The sequence below is a fragment of the Camelus bactrianus genome, chromosome 15 (genome assembly GCF_048773025.1).
Source record: "Camelus bactrianus isolate YW-2024 breed Bactrian camel chromosome 15, ASM4877302v1, whole genome shotgun sequence".
NCBI classification, from domain to species: Eukaryota; Metazoa; Chordata; class Mammalia; order Artiodactyla; family Camelidae; genus Camelus; species Camelus bactrianus.
In genome coordinates this window covers 30,537,728-30,560,191 of record NC_133553.1, presented here as the reverse complement: position 1 = coordinate 30,560,191, position 22,464 = coordinate 30,537,728, and the positions used below count along the sequence as shown (strand labels likewise).

At 42.6% G+C, this 22,464-nt stretch overlaps 1 protein-coding gene across 17 annotated transcripts in view; it reads left to right on the top strand.

Moving 5' to 3' along the window:
- DTNB (dystrobrevin beta) overlaps window positions 1–22,464 on the top strand; it is a 211,754-nt gene that overhangs the window by 170,740 nt on the left and 18,550 nt on the right. For 15 of the 17 annotated variants that reach the window (XR_006722474.2, XR_006722475.2, XM_074341764.1 and 12 more), the window contains 2 exons: window positions 4,769–4,865; window positions 10,158–10,178. Coding sequence is in view for 14 of the 17 variants with exons in the window: in XM_074341764.1 (XP_074197865.1) it covers window positions 4,769–4,865; window positions 10,158–10,178 (118 nt within the window). In the remaining 3 variants the exon portion in view is untranslated. The remainder of the gene's footprint in view (window positions 1–4,768; window positions 4,866–10,157; window positions 10,179–22,464) is intronic. The other 2 variants (XR_006722476.2, XM_045511838.2) reach the window with 1 other exon arrangement.

Here is a 22,464-nt window from a genome sequence, read left to right as displayed (position 1 = left end):
GTAAGCATGCGCTCTACCACTTGAGCTATACCCTCCCCCCTGAATATTCTTTCTTAGTTCTTCCTTTGGCTCAGGTCATTTAGAATCCCAACCATGATTTCTTTTCTTAGAGAATAGAGATCATTGTTTTTCTTTAACTATCCTGATATTTAGATTTACATCATTAATAAAGAAATCATGAAGAATTTAAACTATCCAGATGAAAATCATTAGAGATACAGAAATGCCCATTCTCCTAAACGTTCATTTTAGTTTCTAACTTTAGTTGGGCAGAGATTTTGGTTGCTCTGGGTCCACTGTCACACAGTTGGGGTATCAGCACAGTTGGTGTCACACTAGGAAGGATGAGAAAGCAAAAGCTGCTGACTCAGGTAAAGTGGAACTCTAAGCTAGTGGCATAAGATACACTGTTTTCTTTCCTAGTGCTCAGGCACAAGTGACTGTTTTATATCTAGAAAAGCAAAAGGCTATCATACTTTAGTCTAACTATTGCTGGAACTGGGATGCTTGAAGTGCTTCCATATGCTGGAGGGATCTGAAAAAAATCCTAGATTTACATAGCCAAAGGGCTGAATCCAGCAGTGTCACATGAGGCAGTAAAAAGCAGGAATTTAATCTTAAGTCCAAGGAAGGTCTAAATCCTGAGAAATCAGAATGTATTTAATCTCAAAAGCAGCTTCTATATCACTGAAAAAAAAAAGGGACCATTTAATGTGTGCTGGATCAATTAATTGGTCATGCATAAGGACAAAATAGATTGGCTCTCTTCCTCAGGCTATATGCAGAAAACACCACCAGATGGATTAAACATGGAGACAAAAATGTTAAAACTCCTAGAAGAAAACATAGAAGAATTTCTTTAGGATTTTGGAATAGAAAATAATTTCTCAGAATTACTAGCCATGAAAGAAATTGTTGAATTCACTTATATTAATAGTACAAACCTTTGTTTATCATAAGACATGTAAAGGGCAAGATTCATTTGTAGGTTCTGACATCCTTCTGGTTTTGATCAGTATATATGAAGCCTGGAACTGCCAATACCCAGCTAGTGTAATAAAGCAAAAAAGAGAGTTTCATCCTTAGGGCTAGTGGTTATGAATCCTGGCCACCAAGATTATCTTTTCTCCTTTATTATGATTTTTAATATGTTTGTTATAATAATGATGTAAGTGACAAATGAGTCAGATCTGAAGCATAATGATAAAATGAACACCCGGGAACCCACATCCTACTTGAGACCTCATATATTGCTTAAACCATGTCATCTGCATATCTGCCCCCCTTATCCCACTTCTTTGCTTCCACCCTCTCCCCAAAGCTAACCTCCATCCAGAATTTGGTTTATCATTCCCTTGCTTTTTAAACAATATTGTCAAATATATGTGTATGCCCACATAATAAAGTGTCTAGCTTTGCTTTTTGTTTTTTGAGCTTTATAAAAATGGTATTGTGTGCAGTCTTCTGGGACTTTTTCCCCCTTAATATTACTCTTTAGGGTCCTTCCATGTTGTTGCATGTAGCTGTAGTTCATTCATTTTTGGCCACATATTATAATTATTTGACCACTCACAGCACGGAGAAAGAGTACTACATTCAGTCTTGGAAGTTCAGAAAGGCTTTTTAGAAAATTAGAATGAGTCAACTTCTCCTTATTGAGTTTATACCTGTGCTGGAAATTTAGGGAGCATGAAGACCAGAAGACAATGATTCTACCTTAAAAATGTATAATCTAGTTTTAGAAACAAAATGTAAAATAATTTGATAATCAGTTAAGTAATATTTTGCAGTGTTAATAAATAGTATGGATATTAAAAGAAATTTGAGTAGGGAAAGATATATGTATATAAACACATACATAGGCCAGAAGCAGTTAAACCCATGGAGGTAGTAGAATTTGGGCTAGACCATGAAAAGGTAGGTATGGTTTGAATGGAATGTGGGACAGACCATTTCAGATTAGAAGTGGACCTGGGGTTTGGCAATATCCCCCAAATAAGTAAGACATTTCAGAGAGGGGAACAAGTCTTGATGCTAAGAAATTGTTTCAATCATCCAGTGAATTAATCTTTACAGTGCCAATGATAGGAGATTAAATTAGTTAGATAATTGAAACCAGATTCTGGAGAGCCTTAAGTGATACATCATTGGAAATCCTTGGAGGGCTTCAAATAATGGTTTTGTTAAGTTCACTAGATGTTAATTGAGTCCACAATGGATGCATGATATTCTCTTAATCGTTTAATAACTGCAAAGATGAGTAAGGCTCATCCCCTCACCTCAAGGATTTTGCATCATGGTAGGAATGACAGCAGTACAAGGTAAAATAAATTAAGTGCCAAAGATAAGCACCAATTTCTATAATTAAGCAGGGTCTGATACCTGCTGAAAGGAGTCAGGAGTAGCTTCCTGGAAAGAGTGACATTTGGGATGGACACTAAGGAGTGAATAACATTTTGAAGAGAGTCCAGGAGTAGCTTTGAGTCGTAAAACGATGGGGTCTACTTAGGGGAAAATGAACCATGGCCAGAGGTCCAGACATGGAACGGAATAGGAAGTGAGGAACTAAGGATTAGAATGTAGGGGGGTCTGGAGCGGCACTCTCTGATAGAAATGTCATGTGAGCCATATGTATACTAAAAATTTTCTAACAACCATGTTGAAAAACTAAAAGGAGATAGGTGTCATTAATATTAACACTATTTTTTATATAACCTGTCATATCTAAAATATTATCATTTCAACATTTAATCATTAAAAACATTGAACAATTACCAAGCTATTTTACTTTCCTTTTATTCACACTAAGTTTTTAAGATCCAGTGTGTATGTTACACTCACAACGCATCTCAGTTCAGACATGTGCCCAGTAGTCATTTGTGGCTAGTGGCTACACAGTGGACAACAGAGTCTAGATTGTGCAGGGCGAGCCAGTGATGCTAGAAATTCTGCTATTGAGATTATTGCATGGGATGATGAAATGAACACAGCTTTCCTTTGAGCAGCATTGTAAAGTTCACAGAACACTTTCATGTCCATTATCTTACTTGATCCTCAAAATATTGCTGTTACTTATTATTAGTCCTATTTTAGAGAAGAAAAAGTTGATGCTCAGACAGGTGGAGTGACTTGTCCAAGGTTGCGTATTGAGTAAAATGGTGGGCCTCAATCTCTTGATTTATAGTCTCCTGCTTCTTTCTGACCATAAGAGATGAAATCGGGATTAATGAAGCTAGGATGCCATTGCTTGTGTGAGGTAAGGAACACTTGGATCAAGCCCGAGAAGCGTAAATAGAAAGATGTGAATGTCCAAGAATCACCTGAACTGGGTGATTGGTTGAATATAGGAAATAAACAGGGAAGTATCAGAGGACTGAGTTTTCCAGCCATGACAACTATAAGAAAAAGTGGGAGAGACAGGGAAACTGAGAAAGAGAACCAGGTGGAAAGGAATGTCTTAAGTTTGGTTTTGGACAGATTGAATTAGAATTGATGACATGAAATCTGTCCTCAGAGAAAGTGAATTCTCTCAGACACAGAGTCATCCAGATGTCTGTCACACTTTTTGATCCTGATGTATGGTTCTGGAAGCACTGACTCCTGAACCCTGTTTCCTCTGAGCTGTTTTCATACATTTCTTCCACTATTAATTTAAATTGGGGCTAGTTTTATGTATAAATGAACTATTTGACTTTCTAAAGAATTTTTTAAGTCACTTTAGTAGTATTAACAGTACTTTTTCCAGGACCATCCATGTTGCTGCAAATGGCATTATGTTGTTGGTTTTTATGGCTGAGTAGTATTCCATTGTATAAATATACCACATCTTCTTTATCCAGTCATCTGTTGATGGACATTTAGGCTGTCTCCATGCCTTGGCTATTGTAAATAGTGCTGCTATGTCATTCTAAGTGAAGTAAGCCAGAAAGAGAAAGAAAAAAGATCGCTCATATGTGGAATCTAAAAAAAACAAAAACAAAAACAAACAAAGCATAAATACAAAACAGAAACAGACTCATAGACGTAGAATACAAACTTGTGGTTGCCAAGGGGGCAGAGGGTGGGAAGAGATAGACGGGATTTCAGAATTGTAGAATAGATAAACAAGATTATACTGTATAGCACAGGGAAATATACACAAGATCTTATGGTAGCTCACAGAGAAAAAAATGTGACAATGAATATATATATGTTCATGTATAACTGAAAAATTGTGCTCTACACTGGAATTTGACACAACGTTGTAAAATGATTATATATCAATAAAAAAAGTAAAAAAAAAAAACAAAACTACTTTTTCTCTGTATGGCAGTGTATGCTTTCCAAAGCATTTTTACATACTAGTCTCACAAAGTAAACGAAAGTGAGCAAAAAAGACATTATCTCCCTTTTATGCACCCTGTATAGGAGCTTAAATGACTTGCTCAGCATCTCCTACACTGGTCCATAACAGAATCAGATGTGAAACCCATTTCCCTCGGCCTTCGACTGCTCTTCTTTGAGGATCCCTTTGTCTTCATTTCTTTCTTCTTTTGTAATGTTTGTTCAATAGGCACATTGCAAACAGCTTTTTAATGTTTTTAATTTACAGTATCTTTCTGTGGTCTAACTATTCTTCCATTTCTTCATTTCTTTCTTTTTTTTTTTTAATGGATACTGGGCATTGAACCCAGGACCTTGTGCATGCAAAGCATGCGCTCTGCCACCGAGCTATACCCCCACCCCCCGACCATCTCTTCGTTTCTAATGGGCTTCTCCTCTCTGATAGGCAGAGGAAAGATGAACTGGAGCAGAGGATGTCGGCGCTGCAGGAGAGCAGGCGGGAGCTGATGGTCCAGCTGGAAGGGCTGATGAAGCTGCTGAAGGTAAGAGCAGCGGCTACTCAGGTCTCATCCTCCCACCGCTCAGCTCCTCTTGTCCATCTTCACCCCTAGCTCAGTGTCTGCCTCCCCTGTGATGTCAGAACAGGATGAGGCTAAAGGGTTACATATTGTTGCCGAGACTCAACTTTCAGGTAAACCTCCATGAAGTTAGCCTAATATACTATAAAGTTCATCTAAATTAGTGTAAAGCCTGATTACAAAAAAAAAAATTAGTAACTGGTACTAGAGTAATGTCCTTGAATAGTTGCTTTTATGAGAAAATAAGAATGTTTATAAATAGGATATGAGCTAAGTATAAATGAATATTTCTCAACTGTGTAAAGCTTCTTTTAAGGCAAGCTTTCAAATATTCTCCCTAAATACTTAAATACTGTGTCCTATTTTAATAAGTATTATAGAGGCATACCAACCTAATCTAACCAACTCTGATCAATAATTTTACTTTATTCAGAGGAATAAGATAGCATATAACTCTAGGCTTGGTATATTGGGGCTTGAATAAATCTGGAATAATTCAGGTCTCACTATTTTTATTGAAAAATATATTACAACCCTTATACCCTAGAGCAGAGAAAGGCATGTTTGGCATTTAAATGTCCTCACCTGGACAATTTGACTGGCACTGAACAGAAATATTTACCCAACTCGGAAGCAGGAATACCAGGACACATGTGTTCATGCTGTTCATCCCTAAGGTCTGTCTGTCCGTACTGTGAACTCACTGTGTTTCATGGTATGACACAGAGTTAGAAGCCAGAGTGGAAATCACACAGTGTGGACTAGCCCAAAAGCTGGGCTGAGGGAGTGGATTTAATCCTGTGATGAAGTAGAGTCATTAAAGATTTTGAAGGCAGTAGTTTAGGAAGATATGCACAAAGGTTAGGAAGAGGAGAAACTAAAGAATAGTAGGAGCAATGAGCTCATCCAGGCCCACAGTGACAAGGGTCTAGACGAGGAGGGGTAGGCCTGGCGCATGTCAGCTTGAAGACTTTCCTTCAACTCCTCCATTCTAAACCGGTCCGTTAATAATGAAGCCAGTGGGTATTAGCAACTTTGGGTAAATGGAGTGTTTGTGTTTTAAGCTGACTTTTGACTTGCTCAAAACAATCACTTCTTTTAGTCTTGAGCTGAGTTTTTTCTAGCTTTGGTCCTGGGTATTTGAGTTGTTTTGCATGGACCTGTTTCTGCATTAAGCCCGTTAGCAGGATTTCTCCTGAGAAATATTTTATGTCTAAATGAGTCTTGTTTAAAGAAAACCTTATGCCTAAAACCTGACCCAAATCCCTCTAATAGCTGTCAAGTATTCAGCTAAGCAACCCAATCACCCACTCGAGAGAACAGAAATATGCTTAAGTACATTTGGCCTGTGTAACATCTGGAGCCTTGTTCGGTTTTGAAAGCCCTGCCATTGTGGGGTTAAGTCCACTTGTAGGACAGAAGGTCATAGGGGATTCACCTCCTTTTCAGAAAGATGCTCTCAAATGTTACTTAAACAGAGATGGGAAGGTACCCCAGGGTGATTTTTGTAAAGGCAAAGGTTTATGCAAACTGAAGGGAAGTCAGAATGCATTTCCCCGAAGTATTACAGTAAGCTTTCCCGTCAGCTGGCTGCCCTCAATGTTCCTTGGAGTTCCTGGCTCAGCCCCGTGTGCATTACCATGACCTTGTCGTGTACCTCTGATACTCATATTCAAGGGCTAAGCCGAGTGAGCTGATGCCTGGAACTCTAATCCCCACCCTGAGTGTCTTTATATTTCCAGCTGTTGTCTTACAGTTACAATTTCAGTAAAATAAGCAAGACCCCTCTGCTCTATTTTGTAAGATCCCCAACCAAGTTGTTAAGTGCATTATCGTTCACCTACGCAACAGGCTGAGGTTATTCAGAAAGGGAAGACAATTTTGCAAACAAACCAGGAATGTTGTCTTTTTATCCATTGATTCAAATTCACAGTTGAAAATCACAGACCTTTAGTGTCCTACAAGGATTATAGCATAATCTTAATTTGTGTATTATATGCACTCTTCGAAGGTCATCATAGGAATCACTGACTTCTATTAAAATCTCAGAGTTGTTTTCCTACTATTAAAAGATACATTCCCCAGCCCATAATAAAAGTACCCTTTAGAATCCTAATTTTAATTTCAAAGGACTGTCCTGCTTTCATTGATGTTCAGTCTGCTAGCATTTAATTCTCTCATAAAACAGCTGTAAGCAGTTAGTCAAATGGACAGTCGAGCCACATGGTCTTGGGTACACATGAATTAAAATACACCACGCAGTAAATTTCCATTTCACAGGGAGTCCTTTCATTTTACTGCTTCATTGAAATACTGTGTAGTTTGTCTATTTATCTGAAAATCGATAATGTAGAGAACTGTACGTATGGAGTGTCACCATTGTTTATTAATTCATTCAACAAAAATCTTAAATCTTTTTTGGGGAACAAGGCAAGGTAAAAATTAACCATACGTTTATTTAACCAGAAAAGTATTGAGTTCCTGAGAGTCATGTTTAGGTACAATGGTGACTAAGACTTAATCCCTGTCACCAAGAAGTATCAGGGACCTTCTTATTGTTGGTTTTTTTCCCTAATGACATATTACCTGACACTCAGGTATCCATGTTTCAGAACGTATCTTTTCTTTACATTTTTTCCTTTGATTAATGAGTATTTGGATAATGTCTACCTCAAACTTCTTATTTAGTCTAGAAATAGTTATGTGTTGGTGTTTTAGTATCTAAATCCTGTTCCCAATATTTTTCTGCCTCATTTTCTATTTGTCCATTATTGCTTTTGAGATGCATTTACCAGATGAATTCTGTAGTTTTGAATTTTAACCTCATTTGCAAATGAGATTTTGAACATAACATGTCTTTATATAGATGACGACAGTGGCTGTGGCATTTCTTTGGCCACCTAGCCAGATATTCCCCCTGTGAGTGGGGCTCACATGTTTTTAGGTGACTTGAGCAGTCCTAGGTTGGCCCTTCATAATTAAGGTATTATTACCCCCTTTAAATCAAGTGGGCTCCTATGCCTTGTCATCAGTCAATGTTTACTGACCCCAACTGACTAACTGATAATGCAAAGGTTCTAAGGCCTTTATATCTGACCTGTTTACTGTGTTGACAGAGCCTTCAAAGCTTTATCTGATTAACTTTTGTGAGTTTGGATTATACAACACCATCCTAAGTAACACTTTGCCAAAGTCCACCCTCTCCCAATCCCAGTGCACATGGGCGACCTCTACATCCTGAAGACACTGCCCTGTCCGCTCTCCCCATCCTAACCAGACACGTGTTTACTGCACATTATAACAATTTCATGTCCTCGGATAAACTGTGTACAGTAGAGTTCAAATGTTCAAACATGAAACATTGCTTTCTGAGTTTCCCTCTTCTGTTGAACCAAAGCAGTGTTGTCTCTAATGCCAAGCCTGGAGAAAACAGTGAAAGCAGGGAGATGTCTTAGAAACAGTTCTAAGAAATTACATCCTGCTCTTTTGATCGCAGATGCAATTCCAGCTGGTCAGGATTGCCCTGTCCCTCCCCCACCATCTCAATTTCCATTTCAACATTTAGCGCCAGCAATAAAAACACATTTTCAATTGTTTAATAACTCTTCTATGGCTATTTGCCTAGTGAATGGAAGAAAAGTGTTCTACCCCACAGGGAAGCCTGGCCAGGAAGGACGATCGCTTCCCACCTGTGAAACTCTCACCCCTTCTAACTGGAGCCATGCATACCAGATGCAGAAGCTTCAAGACGCTAACTTCTTAAGCTAACTCAGCTAGTGCTCGGGGCCCTCTTTGCCTGGGTGCCTGTGATTTTAGGTTTGGGCAAGCGTCTAGCAGCTGGCTTTGATTATGAAAAACATCTTCTGGTGCTGAGTTGGAGTCTCCTCAAGAGATTTCTTGGTGCCCATTTAATTTCTAGTGCATGTCTCCCTTGCAGGGATAAAATAACTTTCTCCAAATTTTGACTTCCCTGCTCCCTTTTGTAATTCCTTGGCTTTACTGAAATCATTCTCGCCGTTGCACCAGATCTGCAGACTGAGAAGCACTTACCCAATCCTAAGACTTCCTACACACATGTTCAGTAGAGATGGTCTGCACGGATGGATCCAATTTAAATAGAATCATTGCAACAGCTTTTAGATTTATGTATTCAGGGCAAAGAGCAGAGGCTTCTGACCACAGTTACTCATGATGAGGCACAGAAAAAGGAAGCGAAGAGACCCATTAAAAGACAGAGTAGCTGAGGAGAACAGGACTGAGGAGAGAAGAACTCGGAAGTGTTTATTTCATCTTCATTGTGCTTCGTGCTTCAGTCTAGAGGTGCCTTCTGAGAACTGAGAGTTAGCAAGGGCCTGCTCTGAGCACCGTCACTGTGAGACTCTGAAAGACAGAGACCATATCTTACCTTCATGTAAGAAGCACTAAACAAACCTGTGTGGAACTAACGAGGCACTGAGGTCAAGAATTCTCTTTGAAAAGCCATTTAGAGTCGTGGAGCAGTTTGCAGTTTACTAGGGGAAGGGGATGCATGTGCATCCTTGCAAAGAACCACAAAGCAGCCCAAAAGCTCCAAAAGTAGAAGACAGGGAACTAAATAAGAGAATCTGTGTTCAGGTGGAGTTGTCAGTTTCTAGCAAGTTCTTAAAAGCAGTGGTTCTCAAATGAGCAGGATTCAGAATCAGCTGAAAGGCTCAGGAAACAGTGCTACTCACAACCCGGAGGGTTTTGACTTCGTAGGTGGCGAGAGGTGGGGGGTGGGCAGTTTGCATCTCAGGCAGTATTCCAAGTGCTTCTGCTGCTGCTGGTCTGTGTTCCCCACTTTGAGAACTACTGGCATAGAGAACTGTACCTAAACACACATGGATATGTGAATGGTCAAACAGAACCATCGTTGGGCTTTTGAGTCATGGTTGAGCTGCTGCTTTCAGTTTACCCTAAATAGGGATGTGACCTGGGGCGAGTCAGGGCTGCCTAGGCCTTTTTCATGTATAAAAGGGGAAGTTGGACAAGATGGTTTATAAGATTCTTTCCTTCTGACTCTAGAAGTTCGCGTTTAATGAACTGGATGGGGCAGAGGCCCGCCGTTTGCTCGATCCAGTTGATGGTGCTCAGATGATGGTCGGAGCCTTGGATCTCTGAACCCCTGGGCCTGGCCTGGTTTGCCCCATTCTATCATTTTTTTCCAAATGTTTGTGGTGATGGGCGTTAATCTCTTTCCTTTTTCCCTCTGCCTTTTTTCGTCTTCAACACCTGTAGGAGGAAGAGCAAAAGCAGGCAGTAAGTGAACGTCACAATTCTCCTCCTGACTCTGCTCTCTTTGCATGCTCTTCTTTTCTTCATGTAACTGTCACATACTTCCTCCTCCCCTCGCCGCACCAAGACCCTCTCTGCGGAATCAGTTGTGTGTAAAACCCTCAGCAGTTCTCTCCATGGTGTTGTAAAATGTCCTACAAGGCCATGTCATGTTTACCTAGTCGAGCATGTTCTTATTTGAAACCAGAGCTTGTTGAATTTGTTTTCAGAGAACACATCCCTTGTGTTTATTTAAATATGCATGATTAGCCGGGCGACAATTGCATTTTCCTGCGCTTACCTTCTCTGCTGCTTTGTGTTTAGAGTGACTTTCATTGCTTGAAATAATTTTCAGGGTGGTGGGGGTGACCTCAGGGCTGAATACTATGTCGAGAATGACTGTGCATGAAGATGAGTAGTTCTTTTGACAATTTTAATGTCCTTTAGTCTCCAACAGGCTTCTGGGTGCTCCAGCTCCAGTAGCCTTCTTACCAAAGTTACCAATGAAAACTGAGTGACTGATTATGCTGTAAGTGACTTCCTGTTCAGAGCCAACTCCAAAGGGAGCTCTGGTTTTTCCAAGCTGCATGGTGTTTAGGGAAGGTTTATGTTTGTTTGTATTTTTCCTGATAGCCACTAACCCACACAGGAAAATCAGTTGAGGGCCTAGCCACACTAGTAACACCATATGTTTATATAACGTAGTAAGATTTTCAAAGCATACCCTTTTTACACAAACTAAAGCTGATTTTTAAGTTACCTCAGGGCTTTTTTTAAAAGAGAGAAATATGAAATGTGTAATCCAAAAAATGTACTCATTTCTTATTCAAAAAGCAAATGTATGCATGTTTTAGATTAAGAAGAGGAATAGAAAACATTCTTCTTACTATTATTTCCATTTAGGAGAGCAATGGAATCATAAGGTAAAGGAGGGAGGAAAGGAAGGAGAGGTAGGTAATGAGAGGAAGAGGCAGGAAAAGAGTGAAGGAGAGAGACTGTCAGAAAGAGGGAGAGAAGACAGAGTATGGTGTCAGGGAAGGCCACCAACCCATCAATCTCGATGGCTTTAATGCAACCAAAATGTGTGTTTTTGTCTTTGCTTTATTTGGCTTTGTTTCCTCATTCACACATAATTTATTACTTTGATCTTATGGTATTTTTGTATCAATAGGTACATTCACATGGGCAGAGCAGGGGAAGACCAGGATGGAAAGTCAAGCCCAGCCATTAAATGCTTCTACCAGGAAGTGACACACATCACTTCTGCTCCATTTCATTGGCCAAAGCAGGTCACATGACCCCACTTAACTTCAGGGGGGAGGGGAAGTATAATCCTCCAGTTTGCTTGGAAGAAGTAGAGAAGCAGATGCTGGTAGTGCCCACCACAGTGGGAGGCTGAGTGAGGTTGTGTTGGTGGGGAGGAGAGAAAACTTCTGTTCTTCCTGCTCCGTTCTCCCACTCCTTTCCTGATGGTCTCGTCCACTTGCCGTTGACCATACCCCTCCTGCAGATCAGGGCATCCTCACCTGTCATTGCTGGCACTGATGTCCCCCTCTTTTTCTTCACCTCTCTACATCCCAGAGATGTGCTTTACAGCTAAAACCACTTTCTGGGAACCTCCTCTAGCAGTCCACCCAGACTCGCATCTCCTGATCCCTCTCTGAACGTGCCGGCTCAGAGCAAGGAATGTAATCGGGAACAGCCCACTCCTTCCCCGAGAACTCCTTTCAGAACAGGGCAGACATTACGGATATTTATTTTAATGCCAGCAGTAGCACTCCCAATAGACACTTCATTTTTTTTTTTTAATTTTGTGGATTCCTGTGTAATCCAAGAACCAGAAATGATCACTGCTGGCATATTATTTCTCATGTCAATTTAAAGCTGATCTTGAGCAGACAGGGAATTGAATAACAAGGTTCCCGCCAGTGACCTTTGATTGTGTGTGAGACCATCCTTACAAAACGGGAAGCTGGACTCAGGGCTCTGAAGCCGGCCACTGTCAAGCCATTCATGTGCGTGTATTAGAAGTTCTCTGGCTGAGGATCTAAGCTCATGTTCTAGTCCTCACTGTCCCAGGGGACTGTCTGTAGCATGAATCAGTACAGATTGTTTTTTCCTCATCTTTCCCCACTATGGTGTGAGGTTAGACATTCTGCTCTGTGGATATAGGTAGAAATTTCCTCTCTCCACGTCACAGGTTTAAACTGGACCCACCTATGGCTCAGCAGTGAGGCTCAGATTTAAACCTAATGGCTTTCCATAGCTCAACAGCATTTTTAACATGTACTGCTAGGACTGTAAAGCTTTAGAACTTGAACTTCTGTTTTAATCTATTATCATTACTGAGTGAGGCACCAAAAGGTATTTAACACAGAGCTAAGTTGTAACCCTTTCTTCCCCCTGACAGCTTCTGGCTGGTATAGTTTAATTTCTTCCCTATCAAAATGTATTACCCTATATGGGTCATAAAATAATCGTTAAAGAGTTTTTTTTTTTCTTTTTGTTGTTTATCTCTATTGGCTTTTTTTTTTTTTTTGAGTTACAGTCCGTTTACAATGTTTTGTCAATTTCTGGTGTACAGCACAATTTTTCAGTCATAATGAAGAATTTACCAGCATGCTTCCCCAAACTGACTCTCTAAATCCATTATAGAGAACTTTTTATGTAGTCCGTCTTCTTCATTCCCTTTTAGGGGTTAATTTTGGCTGTGGTGGAATTTGAAGAGAGAAGTGGGTAACTGTGACTTTAACTGTGACTTCAGGGCTACGGCTCTACCTTCAGCCTTGGCCACTTTTCCAGTGTTTTGAGTGACATTAGTACCTCAACTGATCATTCTTCTGTCTTTCGTCTCTCTCTCCCTCCTGCCCCTTCTGCTTTCTCAGATCCAAGGGTTATAATTAAGGGTAGAACTGCTTGGCTATTTCAGATAAGACTTCACTGAGTGACTGTTCAACCCACCATATACCCTACAGTTTAACAGGCTCAGGAATTAGATTGTATCGGTTGAGTCAGGGTTAATCAGGCCCCTGATAATCATCAGACTGTAATTAAAGGGCCTCGTCTGCCTTTGTCACTACTGCATCCCTTCCCTGCTAGCCCAGTGCCTGCCACGTGATAGTCAATGAATAGCTGCTGAATGAAAACTGGTACTAACCAAATTCACAAGATTTTGACTTAAAAAACAGTGTGAATTCATAAGTTTATTACTTGTAAGGGACATAACTGGTTCAAGTACCTATACCAGTGATTTTGTTCAAGGTACCCCTGTGTAATAGTTAGATCCAGTCAAGAGACTAAGTGATGGTTTAGAAATGTCCTTTCTAGTAAGGAATCAGAAAAACAAGAGAACGGGAAGAGCAAGCTCATACACTAGTGTTATTATTAACTCTGTTACTATTTTTGTCTAGAGAACAGATACTGATTATGAAGAGTAAAATCATCCTCCCTTTTTTTTTTTTTTTTTGGCTCAGACACTCTATAAAATGCAGGATATCTGTAGTTATCTGTATCATTTGGAAATATTTTGAGCATTGCTCAGTAAGAAGCCAATGCCTACAATCAGGAACGTGGCTGCAGGACTTGCCAGCATGTTACAGAGGGGCGCACTAGGGCAACAACAGACTGAGGACCCGCTAGCCGTGGTGTTAACTGTTGAGCTGTGGGCTGCTGCATCAGGTCAGACAATATCCCAATCCTAGTGTGGAGGGATCTCAATGTACAGATTTATTCTAGGGACACTTCCATTTTACCGCGAGACTCAACATACCATAAAATTGCACTGCTGGATTGCTAACCCCAAATAAAATGAGCTATCCAAGGCAAGGGGTGCAGTTTATTCATGAAGGGTGTATTTCTTTAAACATATCTCTGGTTCTTCCTCTTAGACAATCATTACTTTTTATGTACAGATCAATGTCAGACTTAGATTGTAACTGTACACAGCGCTATATAAGGATAGGTTGGCCTTGACTCAGATTAGTAGGGTAGTGGTCCAGAGGGTAATATAGGTGTTACTCTGAAAATTATGTAATTAGAGGAATCTTGGGGATTCCACTAAGAGAACATGGCCGCTCTTGGGGTTTCTCTTTTTACTTTAGTCAGTTGGGATATCAAGTGGCATCTTGCCCCAATGCCCTTTCTGATTTCCAGAACCAAACAAATACCCCACCATGACTACACCAAAGAAAGCACGATGAGGGCTGGCTCTCAAGAGCCCCCATCTCTGACCACGGCTTCACCAAATATGCCTTAACGGAAGGGCACTCAATATTTAGTTAACCACGCTTGACCCATGAGGACTCCAAGAAACCACATGAATATTTACTTTGTAAGTTTACGAGAAAGTACTTAAAAAAAAATAACCCTACACAACAAATGAAAACCTCCGCTTTGTCCACTAAAGAGATTATTGGGGAACCCCTTGATGTGCTCATGGGTCATTGTGCCTCTTGGTTGACTTAACCTTTGGATGCATTCTCATCGGGAAGTGATTCCCTGCCTCTCTAAAATCTTCTGGACTCCCTTATCCCTGCCGTACTCTGAATAGAAGCCTGAGTCTACTTCCTGAAAGGCGAAGGATTGCCATTTATTTATATCTTCAGCAGTGTCTTACTACGTATGTTCAAGGCAGTGAGCTTGGCCTTTTGGAGGATAAAAAGAGAAATCCTACACAAATTCCACCCTCAGATAGTATGGAAGTTATTTCATGGTTGGCATGATGCCCTAAATACAGAAACACAAGCCTGGTCAGTCACATCCGGAGCCTTAGGCACCACTGCTCCCCTCCCAAGTTTGCAAGCTGCACTGATGTTTTTCATAAACAAAGATCAGTGTGCTGTACTCTGTGACTATGCCCCAAACCTTCAGCCTGGGCCCGGTCCTAGTCTCTATACATAGACTCTCGGCCCATGCTGGCTGCCCACAGATGGCCCCGTGAAAGTCTGCAAAGGATGCTCATTCATCAGTCTTGGCTCCTGTACTCACTGCAGGGACCTGGCATCTTGTTGGGGGTTTTTGGTCGGTTGTTTTGTCTGTTTTCCCAAAAAGAGGAAATATCATTATAACATTGAAAACAGGTACTTATATTTCACTGCCCCAAAACTCCTTGAGTACCTACAGGAAATTTATAGTCTAAGGAAATGGGGGGAAATAGCGTTTGTGTCTTTTTTCCACACCTCCAATATTTTTCATCTCTCTCATCAATCACAAGCTGAGAGATTTCCTTACCTGCTTGTTTATTTCCCTCCTGTACTGTATTTCTGCCTTTGCCTCTCCTGACCAGAGTGCATACAACATATGAAAACTATATGCCAGAGTCTCTGGAGAATTTCACCTTGCACTGGAGGAATATTGGGATTCCTAGGACACAGTGTCTTCCCCTAGAAAACTCCAGTCCGGGTCTCAGCAACACGTCAATAGAAAAGAAGATGGCTTCTCAGCCTTGAGCCCGGGAATGTGGGAAATGACTGAAAAAGTGAAACTGGGGAGATGATGTGGGACACAGGAAGGAGACTTTGATCTGATTTGAATAAATGGCGTTACAAAGAATACGTAGGTGGTCAAGCTTTTTGTCTGGTCTATTAGATATTTAAGGATATGCAACTGGAATTTTACTGGGGAAACAGGGCTAGCAGTGTAGATTTGGAAGTCTTCAACGTAAAATTAAGGTTGAAACCATGAATATGAGCCTTAGGGAAACCCTGTAGTAGACTAAAAGAAGAAAGGGGAGGGGTAGGATTGTGGGTTCTCATAAAAAGCCAGGAAGTTTCAAGAAAAAAGTTAGTAAGACAGTTAGACAAGGATTTGACAATAAGGAAGTTATCAGCAACCTTGGAAAGGAAATTCTCAGTATGGTGGTGTGTAGACAGCTCTGAAAAACAGTTTTTATCTTGTTCAACCTCCTCACCCCCATTGGTTTCACTGCAACAAAGGAAGGAGTTAAATCTTCAGTCTGCCTTATTGAGTTATGTGTGAATGGATTGCTCTTCCGACTCACAGACTCTTGTTGACAAAACCTCATTTCTTCTGTCTCAACATGTATATAACCTTTACAAACCTCAGTTTTCTCACCTATAAACTTCCAATCCACAATTCTTTGATCTTTCATCTCTGTTACCCATCAGAATATTGGGGAAAAGCTATAAACCAAGAAGGGTCTACAGAAAGCCATCTGGGTTCATTTGACTGGTGTCTCCATTTGTGACTTTGATACCCTCTGGCCCTCCCTTTATTGTCTGGACTTTCTAACCAACTCCTTCCCCAGGGGTTATTCATGCCAACCTTCTACTTCCCACTTTTCTAGACAAAAGAAAGCATCCTAAGGAAACAGTATCAGCTGCTCCATGGTACCCTCTCCTTTGGCTTATCTCTGGAATTCTTGGCGACGCCTCCCACAGGAAGAGGATTCCCTACCCTCTCTTTCTGTTAGACCTCAGTCAGCATCTTCACTTGGCATTGCCGTTGGATCTGTGACCCTCCACTTGGAGAGCATTCAAGGCATTTCCTTGAATCCTGATGCTGTACCAATCTCTAGGGTTTTATAGCTGCCCTCAGGCTGGTTCCAATGTTCCACATCAACAGCGATGCTGAGGTAGGGAGCTTCCTGGCCTGGAGTCCTTAAGCGAAATGAGCACCTGCTTAGTTTCAGCCAAAGAAGCATGTTATAAAGTTACGGTAGACTCCTTTATGCTCTTCTCCATTTGCTGCTGATCATAATTTGGCAAGTAAAATTACTCTTATTTGGAGCTGCAATATAGATGCCCAATGCTTCAAAAAAAAAAAAAGAAAGAAAGGAGAAGAAAAAATATAGATGCATGTTTTATAAAATTGGAGGCAATGCAGAAAGATAGGTAACTGCAGCTAAAGTGGTACCTTTAATAAGAATCCATGCCAACTCACTACTGCTCTGTAAAGCTGGCTAAGCATAAACCCTTCCATGCTTTCAGTATTATGTATTCTTATTAACTTAAATATATGTAACATTCACTGTGTATTCACTGCTTTCACATTTCAAATTTCAACTCCTGTATTTAACCAGTTCGGGCCTCGGAAAACCAAGAGAGAATCTAAGAGACTCTCAGGCCTGTAGCTACCCCCGGGATATCTCCCAAATGTGCAGAAGATTATCAGAGTTTATTCTTGGGCCCCTTGAAGTTTCTAACCTGATGTGAGACTACTGGTGGCCTGCCCTTCCTTCTACAGCAGCTCCCCATTGGAAAAAGAAGCCCTGGACAGGCCACCCTCTCTAGGACCTTGTAACTCTGTCCCCCTCAGCCAGGTTTCTCATCCTCAGCACTATGGACATTTGAGGTCAGATAACTTTTTGTATGTGTGTGTGTGGTTAGGTAAAGGACTTGTAGTATGTTTAGCAGCGTCCTTGATCTCTGCCTACTGAATTGCAGTGGTAGCCCCCTCCCCACTCCAACCAAGTCCCTAGCAGGTGAAATTATCTGTGGTTAAGAAGCTCTGCCCTGAGCCCAGAGAACCTGTCTCTGTGATACCATTCTCAGCATCCCTTATTCTGAGGTTTAGCTATGGGATGGATGGTAAAGAATCCCCAGTCACCTTCCCCCACAAATCACCCCCTTGTCCCTATTTCCTGCTTCTGTTAATGTCATTGCCAGCACTCCCTACGCGCATGCTCCCTTCCAATCCTCTGCTCTTCCCACTCAGTTGTCGAAGCCTGGTCTCTTTTTCCTCCAAAACCTTGCTTGTATCTCTCTCCTCTAATTCTTCTCGCCATTCTTCATTCCAGCCTCCGTCGTCTGTCACCTGGTCTGTTGGAAGAGCCTGCACATAGGTCTCCTTGACTCCTGTCTCTTGCTTCTCTGCCCCTCCCTCACGTTGCCCCAGAGCCAGATTCTGATCAGACCAGACACCGTTCCCTCCTCGGAAGCCTTCACTGGCTCCCTCTGCCATTGCCTATAGCAGGGGTCAGCAAGCTTTTTCTTGGAAGGTTAGATAGTAAATATGTTAGGCTTTGTGAACAGAATCAAAGATATTATGTAAGGACTTACATAACCATTTAAAATAAGACCACTAAAAAACGTAAAAACCATTCTTAGCTCACAGACTGGAAAAAAGCAGGTGGCGAGCAGGATTCGGCCGTGGGCTGTAGTCTGCCTGTCTAGGGCCTAGTAATAGACTTGACCATTTATTCCAGGCTCCGGGTGACTGGCCCACACTCTTCTGTGCCACCACTTGTCTTCTGTGCTCCCTGTGTAGTAGCATTGCCACACGCTCTTTGTGCCCCACAGCTTCCTCTCGTGGTGCCTCTGCTCCTGCCCCTTCCTCACCTGGATTGCCCTCCCCAAGTCTCTTCTGCCTGTTGAAATTATACCCCTCAAGACACTCTCAGATGCCACCTCTTCTGTGAAACCTTACCCCGTTCCAGAAGGTCAGAGTGAAACCCTCTGGGATCCATGCCCCTTTCCCTTTGTCCCTCCGCTGCGACACGGACTTCCTCCTTTGGATGCTGCCGGCACACCTGCCGAACTGCCTGGGAGGCTGTGAGCCGGCTGAGCATGGAGACCTGGCCCCTTCTCACCCCTTCTGTGCCCCATTCACAGTGAAGCGTGGCAGGTAGCACTGCATTGAGCCCGTATGAGAAGCAGTTTATGTGCATCTTGACCAACCTGTGAAGTTATTATTATCTCCCCTTCAGATATGAAAAATCTGAGATACAGAGAGGTTTAAGTAAGTTGCCCAAGATCACACAGTAGTAAATGGCAGAGCTGGAATCCAAACAAGGTCTACCTGACTGCAGAGCTTGACCCCTAAGCAGCATATTATATGGAACAGGGACCCGACATGGAGTGGTGGTGCTGGGTCAGCGCCACATCTCACTGTGCAAGTTTCTCCTACTTAGTAGCATTTCAGTTTGACTCATTGCACTTTAAAATACCATTGATAGGTTCTGGCTGCCAGCCTGATCAATGATTTAGCCATCTGAGTGACGACCATGCTCTCCTGGAATCCTGTCCTCGTTTGGTTTCTAATATGCAGTCTGAGTATTGGGTCTTCGTTTGACAGGGATCTTTCCCTTGAAGAGGCTTTGAAATCCTCCAGTGAGAACTAATGGGATACCATTTTCAAATAGAGCTGGGCAAACTAGGAGGAACAAACAGAAAGAAGGTAATTCTGGTCTCGGAATTTATGAGCTTCCCTATCTAAAAGTTTAAATTTCAACTTTCTTTTGATCTTTGGGTTTATGGTGAGTTTTAATAGATTGTTCTTTTGAGACAGTCTCAGGAACTTAATACACTTCCCTCCTTCTGCTAAGAAAGATAACTGGACTCCTTGCCCCACCCCACCCCCTGTCAGCCTTGGGTAAGTTTTGTCTTCTACATAATTCAGTATAACTTGAATGGGGGCAGAATCATGAAGACTGAGAACTATAAGCTTCTACCCATTGCCAACAATGTGATCACCCAACACCCAGCAGTCCTGCCATCACTCTTTCCCGTCTGTAGCAGCCAACCCCACAAGCCACTGCAGGGAGTGATAGGTGAGGGGAAAGCCCTGAGTTTCCTGAAGTGATGTGGGAACAGACAGATGTCAACCCTCTGTGGTGGGACCTCATGGTAGACTTTTTGGTGGCCCCCTTCCTCCCAAGAGACATACGTGATAGATAAATGTGTATTAACGGTGGCGAGAGAAGCGAGACCTCATACCACTCTTTGGCGTTTCTCTCTGGTGTTTAGAAGCCAAGTTCATCCTTAAAAGCTACACGGCACTGAAGCTTGCAAGTGGACACCTCGGCAAGGGAGGCAGGTCTCCAGGCGTGTTCTTTACCTGTTTCTTATTCACCCTGGAGGGAACCAGACTGCTGCTTCACTCACTGCCACGTGACTGCCTTTCTCTTGTGTGCTCTCTTCCATCCCTGGGCCTGACTCCCAGCAGTCTTAACTCTTGTCATGTTAGGCAATTATTTTCAAATCTTGCAGCAGGACAGACAGTGCAGTGTCAGATAACCTTCTCTCCCTCTTTTTCCTTGCACATTTGATGAGACAGCTGCATTTTCCTAGCAGAGTCACCATCAGCACCAGTTGAAAGTAGTCTCAATTTGGTGTTTTGTTTTTTTTTTTACCTTCTCTTGAAGAAAATAATGTACGAAGTCCATTGTGTATATATCCCAGTTCTCTGCACACTCACAGTGGCTGCAGACTTGCACTTCCCCTTTCTCCCAATGTTGTTTTCTTGGTTTTGTTGTTGTTTTTCTGAGTGGGCCTATGAAAATTGGCAGCAAAGAGGCCAGTTTGTTTAATTTAAATACACTGCAGCAAAAGGAAGGTAGTTGTCCACACAGGCCATCTGCTACCTGGCAGGTATCCACGAGTCAGAGAGAGAAATGGAGAATAAAGTGTCTCCTTCTGTTACCATGATAACCACTTAGCTCAGAGTTTCCTCTGGAGGGGTGTGTGTGTGGAGGGGGTGCAGTTAACAGTGCCCTGGAGAGGGCATTAACTCCCCAAATCAGGCTTTTTGTCATAAGCCTCTCTGGGCTTGATTACCCGGCGATAACATGTATCAAGGAGATTTTTTAAAAATCTCATACCTGTTCCATAAGGAAAAAGAAGAGAAGGAAATAGTCTTTACGGAGCCCCTACCGTGTGCCAGGCACCCAGCTGGGGAGGCCTGAGCAGTGCACGTCTCCCTGCTGCAGACAGTGCCTTTCTCCCTGTGCGGCTGTGCCCTCGGCCACAGCGTGTGAGTCCCTGTCCCTGCTCAGTGTCCTCAAGTCACCTCCTCTGGCATTCACTGTACCTGTCTTGGCTCCAGTATTAGATTTGCGCTCTAGACAAAAGACTGAGTCGTGATCACCGTACTCTCCTTTCTCACATTTCTGACTCGTGTTGGAAATTAATCTGCATTGCTATCGAAAATCATGTTTGGCCTCAGCAGTGAGAAGTCTCGACTGATCCACATTCCTTCTGACCTCAGAAGCATGGTGCCAGGGTCCCAGTGTGCTTCGGTTTCTCCCAGCAGTTTAAGGCAATTAGAAGACCCAGGTACCAGTCTTAGCCTTGCTCCTAATTTCTTTGTGACCTTGTGTCCTCTCTCGGCCTCAGTCTTCTCAGGTATATTTATGAATGTTGGACCAGAACAGAGGCTGTTTTCCTGGGGTAACAAACCCTCTGAAATTATAAGCATAATTTCTGAGCTGTTTTCTTGAAACACGATACATAGCTTTCTCAGGTTCGCAGAGTCTCTCAGAGTCTCGCTGAGTTAGAAGAAGTGAAGGGCCAGCAGACAAGAGAGCTTCTCAGATTAATAACATTCTCTAGCTCTGTCTTTCCAACAGAATTGTTTCCAACTACAAGGGACCTCTGTACTCACAGAACCTGAGTTACAGGGCATTTATTGTGTCCAGTTGTTGGTTAGACACATGATTGGCCTGTGCTTTATCCAAGCCTTTGTTACAGGCTGTGCTACAGCAAGGTCCCACTGTCCTCGCATCGGGAAACCTCAAAACCTCAAAAGCTTCCCCAGCTTCTCCAGACTAACCACCCCTCTCCTGGCAGCTGTTTGAAACCCGAGGCACACGATTGCTTTTTACCCTCATTGTCCCCATCCCCCAGAGCCACTTAACTGGTCCCTCCACCTTTGCTGATTTCTGTGTGATTCTAAGGTTCCCCGGAATCTCTAGGTTCCAACGATGATGCTCCCCGACTCCCCCCACCCCCAGCCTCCTACAGGGTCGCTTATTCTAGATTGGTTTGCTTACAGTGGCGTGTTCGGCGGTGTCCCCGGGGAGGGCCTGCCTCTCTGAACATACTTTTGTATGTTTTGTGGCCTTGAGGCAGGATGCAGTTGCTCAGCACAGGGCTCCTGTCTGCGCTGCCTTCGGCATGTCCATCCAGCACAGACCTGTCAAGAGGGCAGAGGACAAGCGGTGCCGGCTGGGCTCAGAGGTGACGGTCGCCAAGCCAGCAGTGATGCTGCGTGCTCTGCCTCCAGCTGTGTGTGCTCTGGATGCTCCAGTCTGTCCTTATGTAATAGAAGGACCTGATTTCAAACTCTGTCTCTTTTGAGACAGCCCTGTCTGCACCCCCTCAGCGGCTCCGTGTGCGTGAGGCCTAAGTGGGCAGCATCTCTGGTGTTGACTCCACTCGTGAGAAAGGTGAAGTAGGAGTAAACATGCCTCGTGTGACCCGAGGTGGCTGCCAAAAGCCCTCAGAGGAGAATCCTTCGCTGACAGTGCGGTTATGACCAAAGCAATGCTTTGATGACTCAGCACGTCTGTGATTAAGTGACTTAGCAAAGGCCG